At 48.3% G+C, this 10,843-nt stretch overlaps 1 protein-coding gene across 1 annotated transcript in view; it reads left to right on the forward strand.

The window, feature by feature from the left end:
* The window catches only part of GALNT14 (polypeptide N-acetylgalactosaminyltransferase 14), a 155,917-nt gene that overhangs the window by 111,691 nt on the left and 33,383 nt on the right, over positions 1-10,843 (forward strand). Inside the window, exon 14 of the mRNA XM_009285585.1 lies at positions 3,212-3,310. Coding sequence (XP_009283860.1) covers positions 3,212-3,310 — 99 coding nt within the window. The remainder of the gene's footprint in view (positions 1-3,211; positions 3,311-10,843) is intronic.

Here is a 10,843-nt window from a genome sequence, read left to right on the forward strand (position 1 = left end):
CCCTCAAACTTTCATTGGTTTCCTAAAAATGTTGTGGGTGTTGTTTTTGGTTTTTTTCTTGTTGGCAATTGGGTGACCTATGAAATACCATAAGCAGCACAAAATGTTTATCCAGTGACAGCCTGAGGTAGCACAGACAGCTCTTAGCGGGTTTATTTTCATTATTACAGCAATTTTAGGGCTGCATGCTGCAATTTTCACTTGCAGTGAGGTATTAAATTGAAATTACCCCAGATGTAATTGTCACACAAAATAATTCTGGACATGCTGGATTTAATGCTTTTCCAAGCTGTGGTTTTTATTACCCAAGCAAGTGCCAAAGAAACACTTGTAGTCAACAACTTAAACTGAAATCTGCCTTCTGAGGAGCCAGGATGTTTAGCTGCAGTTACGCTGGTGGGGGAAGGAAAAAAAAATAAAAAGGAACCAACTGGAGGAAAGTTTGGGAGGGCTCCTGAAGGAAGGGCCCAGGGGTAAAATCCCGAGCAAGGGAAGAGTCAGGGCCACATAGGGACCCCAGGGGAGCCCTGGCAGATGCAGCAGCTCAGCCTAACCCTTTGTGGGCTGGTTTTTGGGGAGGCGAGTCCCACCTGCGGTGCAGTGCTGGTCACAGAGCTGAAGCGAGGCTGGGGGTGCTGCCAGGTCCCTGCCCGCTCCGTAGCGGCGGTGCTGTCATCAGTCCCGTCTTTGGGATGCGATGAGCCTCATTAGACAGAAGTCAGGGGTGAGTCACAGAGCCAGTGACCGAGCTCTGGAGGTGCTCATATATGATGTTTCAGTGTTTTCCTCGCACATGTTGTCTAATTAGGCTGATCGGGTGCATAGACATCTGGAGTTTTAAAATCGAGTTGTCACACACGAGGACCCTTCGTCACAGCGCTGGCAGGCTCAGCCAGCGTGCAATGTCCCTGGCACTCCCACTGGTGGGTGATACAGCACGCATCCACTGTGGCTTTATTTATTAGCTTCTTAACTATTGTAATAACATAAGTAAAGTATTGATGACTTTGTATTTTCCACCCTCTTTCATTCTTTTCCAGAAATAGCTTCCCTTGTTTGCTCCACACAACCCCTCCTGATGCCGCGCTGGAAGTGGGTGGAAGGACACGCATCTGGGAACGGTTAGGAGATAATGGTGTATAAATAGCACAGGGAGAGCAATCGTCGTAGTCTGTCCCTGCAGCTCTGCAAAGCAAGCGAGAGCTGAGCCTGAGCGCGGCAAACCAGGCGTCGAGCAGCAGCAGCAGCAGCTTCTTTCTCATCGTATCAGGTTGGGAAAGCTCAGTTGAAGTTGGTAAATGGATGATGCAAGAGGCCACAGTGACCCAGTCGAGCAGGTCGGGGCATGACCCGGTGCTGTTTAGTAATTCAGAAACTCTCTGCTTTTAATATCCCTGAGATGTAACTTTGATGAATGAGGGTGTTGTCGCACGGGGCAATGTCACTGAATTTTCTCCTGCATGTGGAGTGGCCATGCAACTTTAGTGTCCTTTGAGGATGGACCTAGAATTAGAATTGGTTGAATGATGAATCTTGCAGGTTTGGTGACTATGCCGAAAGAACAGGGTAGTAATGAGAAATCTGCTTTGGTCAAGTTGAGGCAGGATTTGGGAAAGGTTTTGATGAAAGAAGGCAGCAACCAATTTAGTGTGAGCTTGCAAATATTTTGTCCCAACCAAGATGTCATTTTTTTCTTATCTTTGGAATTATTTCACCTGTTGTGCACTCTTTTTTGCTTTCATTTAGGTCACTTTGTAAATAATCAGAAATGCAATTTCAAAGTGAAAAGGTGGATAACCTCATTAAAAAGAATCTCTCAAGCATTTTGGCATTTCTGAGGTGCAACATGCCGTGCTGATAGCACGGACCAGCAATATTTGGCTCCTGTTACTTGCTTTCTCCTCCCCATCCCCACCTTAATTTTTCCATCTGTTTTTACTTCACCTTGCAGATACCGTGGTCCAGAGCCTTGGGGGAGCAAACTGATGGTTTCTTGAAAGAGTGGTTGCTCAGTTCTTTTTCGTGCTTCATTTGAGGGTGGTAGTGATAGCACCTGGGCAGTGACATAAGAGCAGGCGAGTGGCATGTGGATGGGAAGGGGCATGACGGCTGTGATGGGGAGCTCCTCAGGCTGGGCACGAGGTGCCCTCCTGCCACTGGTGTGTCATCTTAAGGCCATCACAGGGGCTCACAGGGACCTGGAAAGAGCAGCACAGATGTAAGAGGTGTATCTGGATTTCCTGAGCTAGGAATATGTTGGCGTCAGTCTATAAAAGCCACAAACTTCATCAGCCAAAGGTCAGAGTAATTACAGAGTCTACGATGTTTCCTCCTGGGAAGGAGGCAGCAGGGGCTGTGGTTGCAGTTGTGGGTTTTCACCTTCTGCAGGCTGGTTTGGAAAGTGTTAAATCCCAATCTTCCCTGTACTCAGGTTATGCCATTAAGGCAGAATGAATAAGGAAACAATCAATTTAGAAACAGGACTTGGCTTACCTTGCAACCGGCTGGTGGAAATCGCAGCCTCGGGAGGTGGGAGTGAGGTGGCTTGGAGCTGCACTGATGCTCTTACCTCTGCTGGTGCCACCAGCCAGGTGGGTGCAAGAGCACTTGGGCCCCTGCCTCAATTTAAGAAAGAAAAAAACCTCAGCATGATAACCCAGTACTTCTGGAAGGACACCAAAAGCCCCATGAAGCTCACAGAGTCACCGAGGCAGCGTAAGATTTGCAGCTGGCCTTCCACAAGCACCTCACTTGTGCCTTACCTTTGGCGTGAAGGACCCGTTTCTGATTCCACCGTGCTAACGTCAGTGAGGAGTATCTTTGCTGAAGGTGGCGTTGCCCTAACTAATAGAAAAAGGAAGGGCGTTTGTCTTCCCACTATCTGTTGGTGGGGGAGGCTGGTGGCGCCAGGAGGGTGTGCTAGCTTGGAAGCAACGGTTAGAGAAAAGGGCTGCAAGCTGGGTGCCTCCTTTCTCATCCCTTCCTATTAATGACAGTTAAGCTCTTTTTGCTGCTTTAATCCTCAGTGACTTACTTGGCAGTGGCAGTTTCTGGACTCCTTCAGAAAGGATTCATGCAGAAAAACTTACGTTTTTTTTAATAGTGGCTGGAGGACCATCTACTGATGGACTCTGCTGCCTGTGTTAATGAAGTGAGCTCCCACTTTGAATTCCAGCACCTGAACGGCCTTTTCCTCTTTCTCCCTCCCCAGGTGTACAACTTTGCACTATCGCCAGGACCTCCCGCCAACCAGCGTCATCATCACCTTCCACAACGAGGCCAGGTCGACCCTGCTAAGGACGGTCCGGAGGTAAGAGCTCCCAGTCTGCTCTTAAAAAAGGGTGAGTGGGCTAGAGGTTTTCGTGAATAAAAACAGAATCTGTTTGCACTCACTGCAGCAATGGGACCAGACCTACCAGCTACGGTCTCAAATGATTACCAGGAGAAATTAGCGTGAAAGCTGGTCTCTGAGAAGTAGGTTTTACAGTGGGATGGTCAGGAAAGTGAGTAGCTGTGCTCCCTTGCAGGGTCTAGCACGGAACATTCTTGAGGGAGCAGCAGAAGATTAGACAGAGTCTGGGATAAGAGGTTTTATATCCAGCTGGGTATCAGTGCTCAGCTGTGTTTTGTCGCAGTCCTCTAGGGACAGCTATTGCTCTGCAGATGTCTGCTCCGGTACTGCTGTTTGAGCTTCTCCAGTGACCCATCGAGTGGCAGAAAGACTTGCTAATTGAGAAGCCCTAATGGTGCACATGCAGACTAGATTTTCAAGGACGGTTTCTGTACTCCTCTGGATACATGGTGGAGTGCTCTGGGCATGTGGCCATTCCTTCATTTGTCGGTTTGTTCTTGGCTGTGTTTTGCTGTAGTGGATAGACTAAAGGCTTCATTTTCATCACAGGTTTTTGAAATCAGCGTTTAATCCCAATGTGTGCCTTGAATCTGCAAGTTTTCTTGTGGGAAGATTTAGTGAGGTGTGTCCACCGTACCTTCGAGGGGTTTATCTCCAGGTTTCGGCTGGTGGGTTCCTCTGTAGCGAGCTTGGGTGTGTTTTGCTCTATGCCAGTAATAAGTGTTTTGCAGGTTGTGTCTCATGCCCGTATAGTGAATGTTTGTGCCCTGCTGCAAGCCTTGTCAGTTAAACCCTGGCATCCCCAGGGGCCCCTTGCCATCGTCGGTACTGGTCAGACTGGAGTTGCTGGCTGGGGGGAGACTTCAGCTGTGCCCTGTTCACTGTCACGTCCTCACTGGGCTGTTCTCTGAAAACAGCATCCTTCCTCAGGTGAACGCACCCAGTGCCACAAGTGAGTTTGACAGTCCTGAAATTAAATTCCTGCTTTGCTCTATGGTTTCATGCCCAATCCCATCTCCTTCACTTCACACTTAATAATCTGTCACTGCTTTCTCTCTCTAGGGTGTATGGATTTCGGGTGTGCATAGCACTGATGCTTGCTGCTGTGTACCACCTCCTTGATCCTGGACCTTCTCTTTTATCTTTACAGTGCCTTGCATAGGTTTGCCATTCTCCAGAACCCATTGTAACAGAGATGGCAAGGCAAAGCCAAGTGCAGTCCTCTAGCCCCTGAGATATAGGATGCTTATAACATGTAAAGTGCAGGGATGGACCTTAATCTCATTTCTCCCCATAACTCGGCACTTGACTGTCCTGGCAAGTACGATCATGAGTGATGTTGTCACATGAGAAATGTTAGACCCATGATACGGCTCTTATGCCTGGATCCCCCATATCTGGCTTCATTAGAGAACTGTTCATTGCAATGATGCCATGGTTAGAAATATGGGTAGTTTTGAATTTTTCCTTCTTCCTCTAGGATATTGTCCTCCGAAGTTTCTGATTTCCAGCTATAAAAAGACTTTCTTCCTTGTTCCTCTTCTTTTCTTTGCTTGACTTGATTAGTTGGCTTTACTGCCTTCCTTACCCAGTTGCATGTGATTTCCACCACAGCTTTGCCCCTGTGCACCGCTCCTCCCCGCTCACATGCCCCGGCGATTCCAGTGCTCGTGTTTTGTCTGTGGGGAGGTCTTCCCCAGCTCTGGGGCCCCTTCTGAGCCCTCTTTCCTGTAGGCTGATCTCCAAACGGTGCCAGAGCCCTGTGGAGCATCCCACTGAGCTGCACCACAGAGGCAAGCCTGGGCAGTGAGGAACTGAGATGACAGCCTTGGGTCTCCATCTCCCCGCCTCTCCCTGGGCTGAGATCCTGAGCTGACCCTCTTTTTTCTAGTCCTCATGGTTTGGAGGTGGCCTCCTGCCATCAGGGTTCACCATTTTCCTCCTGGATGCAGTACTTAGAGGCTTGCTTTGATCCAACCAGCCCTGGGGGTACCAGCCCTTGGTGGCAAATTGCGCTGGTGACGTGGCTGCTGCTCTGCTCCTCTCCGGCCATGATTGTGCACGTATTGCCACCTCCCTGCCTGTTTTTGGACCCAGCTGAGAGCTCGTCTGCCTCTTCAGCCTCTGTAGGTTAATTTGCTGTGCCTTCTGACTGCTCTGTTTTTTCCCCCTTGCTTGGCAAATGCTTAGTTTAATTAGATCTTCCAGAGAACTCCATCCCATGGTGGCTGTAACAACATGGATCATTTTCCATGGCCATTCAAAACAAACTCTGTCTTCCTGACACTGCTTTGTGCCTTTTGGAGTAGTCTGTGGCCAAGTGTCTCCAAGCACTTTGAGCATGGCAGTGAGTAAAATGGGCACCTCTTCTACCCTCTTCTCCCCAGTACATCTCCATGGTGTGTTCTTGGTATAACCCAGATGGACAGACTGAGGAACAGAGAGGTGATTTGTCCATGGCTGGTGGAAGATTTTGGCTTGCAAACCTGGTTTCCTGAGTTCCAGCAAGTTGGGTTTTCCAGCCTCATTGCAAAATGAATGTTCTCAGCTAACCGCCGTGGCAGGAGCAAGAAACAGGGCAAAGGGCCAGTGCTTGGCTTGTCCAAAGCCATGGGGTGATGGGGCACCGGCCCCCCAAAGGGAGCACTTCTTACAGGACCCCATGTAAACACAGAGGGGTGGCAGAGGGAAATGCTGGTGAAGGTACCCCATAGCAGAGGAGGAAATCAGCTCTTGCAGAAGGGACCATGTACCTGATGAGCAGGAGGGATTTTTGGTATTCCTATGCTTTTCCTAGGTGCTTGAGAGCTTTAATGCTCACTGAGCGCTGAGGCTGAGCTGTATCGCGGGCTCAGTGTGTTGCGTTTGGCTCTTGGTGAGGATGCGAGTGCTCTGACCTGTGAAGCAGAGGCACCAGTATGTGGCCTCCGCAGCAGCCCTTACGCAAGTCACGTTGCAAGCATTTGTGACAGTTCGTTTACGAACAACTTGTGTCGTCAGAGCTATTGAGAAAAGCTAGTGGACTGTGTTGAATAATGAATTAATTTAAAAGTTTCATGATCTTTTCTCTGACCATTTGCCAGCTGGAAGAAAAGGAAGGGAAAAAAAAAAAAAGAAAAGCTAAATTAACCAAATGCCCAAATCTCTGCAAATGATGTAGTCAGCGTTTATAAATGCGTATGTAACTATGCTTGTGAATACGTACAAGTGTCCAGGTAGTAGGGGATGGGTGTCATGAGAAAGAGAAATAGAAAAGGGGAGAAGAGGGGAGAAAGGAGGTGATGGTGAATAGCAAAGTGGCTCTTGAGATTTTTGTTTTTAATTTTTTTTTTACCATGTACTGCAGACAGTGAAGAAACTGCCATTGGGTTGTTGTTTCAGCCACTCACTTTTTGAATGACCTTGGGCAAGTTTCTTATCCCCCCGCGGTTCAGTTTCACATATTTCAAGCTCCAAGGCTCCATGCATTAAAGATGGTGAGAGTCTCCAACAGTACAGGGCTGGGACCATGTCAGTAAACCCAAGGAGGGAAGGCAGGAGCACGGGAGAGAATAAGCAATACAGAGGTTTGAGGGTTTTTTAAATACAATTTCTTCTTTCCTCTCTTTCCATCCTGTGCTCGCCTAGATTTAGGAAGGGGATCCAGCTCATTGCCCAGCTCTAGCTGCCCAGCTCCTCCAGACGGAGAGCTTAAGGATGTCCCCCAAGCAGTCACTGGAGGAGAAGGAGCAGCGTGGCCAGGAAAGATGTGCTCCTTGTTACCTGGGTCTGGGCTGGGTGCTGGGGCTCTCAACAGCGATGGGTAACAGTGCCTCCCCATCGTGTAATCCCATGTGGTTAGGGGGATCTACTCCGTGCCTTGCTTATGAGAATATCACCCTCTTTCCTTCCCATCCCTCCTCTGCAGGCATTGGCACGCTCACAAGCCGAGATGCGGCGACCGCTGCGTGGGCAGTCATGCTTTCAGGGCTTGGTGTGGTGTGGCATCCCCTGCTGAGGTCTGCAGGGAGCAAGGCTTGGTGTGTGCCCCATTCCTGGGAGCATCCCTGGGAGCGGTGGGGAGAGAAACGCTGCCTGCCCTGGAGGCAGGGCTGGGGGAGGCAGAACTGCAGGCAGCCTGGGGTGATGCTCTGCTCCCGGACCATCCGAGACCATCATACTGTGACTTTCTCCAGCAAGGCAATTTTGGGAGCTTGATGGCCGGTCAGCACTGGGCAGGAGAGGAGCATGGGAGGCTGTTGTGGTGGCAACCTGCCAGGCAGAGGGTGAAACAGTCCCGTTTACTCTGCTGAGTGGTCTTTATTTATTTATTCTTCAAACTTGCAGCTGGGGACCTCAGAACAGGAATAAGGAGACTTAATTATTTAGCTCTCACTGACAAACCAAAACACATCCTTTGGCAAAAGTCCTGATGCGAGTGCTGTGAATACCACATCAAATATTTAGATCATTAATTAGCAGGGAGACATCAGGCCTTTCATTTTCCAGTGCTTGTAAGTAAGAGAAGTGACGTCCTGGACAGCCAGCACCTCGCACCTTCCCCTTGTGCTGCTACCTTGTCTGCATCCAGACACATCTGAGGCAGGGAAATGACAAAGCCGCGCGCCTCCTTCCTTAGGCAGCGGCGGCACCGTATAGAGTCTGTGCCATAACTGAAATGAGCCTGATTAAAGAAGCAAAAACAAGCCAGGTGTTGTGCAGAAACTGTATAATTAGCACTTTCTGCTGACTATTTTTTTATTTCTTTTTTTTTCTGCTTTTTGCTTAAACCCTGGACTTTTTTTTCTTAATTTGCTAATCATCTCTTGCGGTGACTAAGTACACAGCCCTCCATGCGCTTTTACCTTTTGATGTTAACATAAGAGAACTCTTGAATTTCAAAGAGCTTGGTGGGTATTTGAAAGAATAAAATGTGAAAGCCGCAGTGTAATCAAAGCTCATTATGGTTATTCTTGGTGTGATGTCTCTCTTCCTACATAATTAGCCATTTTAGGTTGTTGAAGCAGTTCATTCTGGCGGGCATTTTCTCTCTGCGCTCTCGGTCTGATTTCGATAATTGTGACCCTTGGACCTTTCGACACTTTTTATACTCCCAAAGGTGTTTTTTTTTTTTCCCCTAACAAGTCCCAGTATGTTGCCATGGAGAGAATTAATGGGTTCATGAGTTCCCGAGGATCGATGTCCACCTCTCTAAAGGAACTGGTATTCTGGGTGATGACCAAAAACATACCAACCTTTGGTCAGAAGATCCAAACACCTCCCTGCAAACATTTTCCATGTCTTACACGTCAGGGTGACTTTTGCACTGGTATTTATTTGGTGATGAAATTGTTGAATCCAGTGCTTATCTTTGGGTAGGTGGAAAAGGATCCCAACAAATTGTTGAGGAGGATGAAAGAAGGACCTTACGATGAAAATTTAAGGTGAAGTTCTCCATGGTTACGTCTGTATAACGTCTGCTAATTCCATTGAAACAAAGAAAAGTTCAGCATTGACTTTTCAAGATAGTTCAGCAGCGAATCTGGTCTTACGGGGTTGAATAAGCATAAGCAATTTCTGGACTAGAGGCATGAGTCTTCATTTTGATGGTAACAGGTCTTTCAGCGATTTAAGGGAGAAAGAGTTGTGATCTCTGGCTCAACAGAACTTAAAAGCTGTTTTGATTTGTTAAAATATGCCCATCACTGCAGTATATCTACCTATGTTTGATTTCAGGGAAAAAATTCTATAAATAACAGGGGGACTTCAAAGCACTATAATATTAATTGTCTTCTGATTTTACCCATATAAAAGGAAAAAAAGCCATGCACGCATATAAAGAAAGAAAAGAAAGTATAAAAAAGAAAAATCAAAGCTGAGCAAAGGCACAAGTAATAGAAAAGCTGTCTTTGAATTTTTAAAAGTGCTTTTATAGTCTATCTGAAAAAAAAAAATTCCCCGCAACGTTGAAAACGTGCCATATTCGGTGCCTCTGTTTCCCATCCTTCCTGAGGAGCACTGCAGGAGGGGTGTTTATAATCTCCTGTGTTTTCAGCGGCATGGGTGTGTTATCGTGTGATTAATAGAGCACAGGTAGAAAATGCGTTGGAGATGAGAGTTTGGCTTTGCTGAAAAGCCGGCGCGCTTGCTCTCAGCTGCGTTGGGAAGCACACTGCAGTCGTGGCGTTGCAGCCTTTTCTGCGGATCTCCTCGTGCCTGTATCAAGTGGCCCTTAGCTTAGCGGCAATTTTGGTGCTTGCAGGTGTCTGTGCACAGATTTGCAAGAGCAATAACGAGCTCAAAGCCTGCTGAAATCAGTGGACATCAGATTCCTTGGAGCCATGGTAGACCCAGCCTTTGGACCACCCTCACCAGGGCTTTGTTCACGTGGGATTTGGGATAGTGTCACGTTGTGGGTGAGTCCCACAGGCGAAGTGATGGGAGAGGGCTGTGATGGTGCTGGGTGAGGCTGCTTTCAGTGCTGGGGGATGCTGCGTCACTCATGGTGGTGTCTGTCATTAACCCCATGGAAGGATGATGATTCACAGAGCTGGGCCAAGCCTTGGAGAGGTCCCTCCCTCATCAGCCTGCGTGCTGACTTTTTCCCCCTTGCTCTGGTCAACCCTCTGCATCCCACAGATTGCCATCGTTGGCATTCGGGGGACATCTTCCCTGATTTACGGGGTGGCAAGCCGAGGCACGGAGTTGGCAGCAAACGGCTTGACCTGGAAACAGTGGGAGCCTGCAGCTGAGCCAAGACTGGGCTGTACGTCTCCCCAGCCCAGCGCCTTGAAAATGGTCCATGCTGGATTTTCTTCCATAAGAGGTGCCCTGGGGGGGAATTCTTCCAAGTCACTGAGTGCTGCTATGAGCCCAGGTCTGAGTCTACAGCCCAGTGCAGTGGTTTTGGTTGAGTTATTCTTGCTGGTACCAGCAAAAGCAGAATCAGCCCCTTTGTGACCACCTTCCTGTAGAGTTAAGCCCTGCATTGCACTTCTGGCAGGCAAATCTATGGGGGAGACTGGGCGGAGGCAGGCTTTGAATATTCAAGTTGCCCGCTGCCTCCCCCTCACACGCTCTCGGCGGGTTATTTATTTATTTTGCTGGCTTTTTTACAAGTCTGCTTCTTTCCTGCAGGTTTCACCAAGTTAGGTTTCCAGGCAATCAGCGCTTGTTAAATATTCCACTGAGCATGATATTGCTCTCCTGTCTCTCTGTACTGATGCTCAGCTACAGTAATTTGCTGAACTCAGCTCTCGCATATGGGGATTTTTTAAAAATAACAAACCTATTAATAATAATAATTAAAAAACACTTGACAGGTGGGAACAGCACATCTAAATTGCTCTGTGTGCCCCAGCGGGAGGAGGGGCATTCAGCCACTTTTTCTAATACTTTGTGCGGGCTGCTGGCATTGGCGAGGCAGTGTTGTAAAACCCTGCTTGGTGCAAGCCTTAGCGATGCTGGGGTGGCCACAGCAGCTCCTGGCTGGTGGGGGCCGCACTCTCACTG

This window comes from Aptenodytes forsteri, unplaced genomic scaffold (assembly GCF_000699145.1).
Source record: "Aptenodytes forsteri isolate BGI_AS27 unplaced genomic scaffold, ASM69914v1 Scaffold280, whole genome shotgun sequence".
Taxonomy (NCBI): domain Eukaryota; kingdom Metazoa; phylum Chordata; class Aves; order Sphenisciformes; family Spheniscidae; genus Aptenodytes; species Aptenodytes forsteri.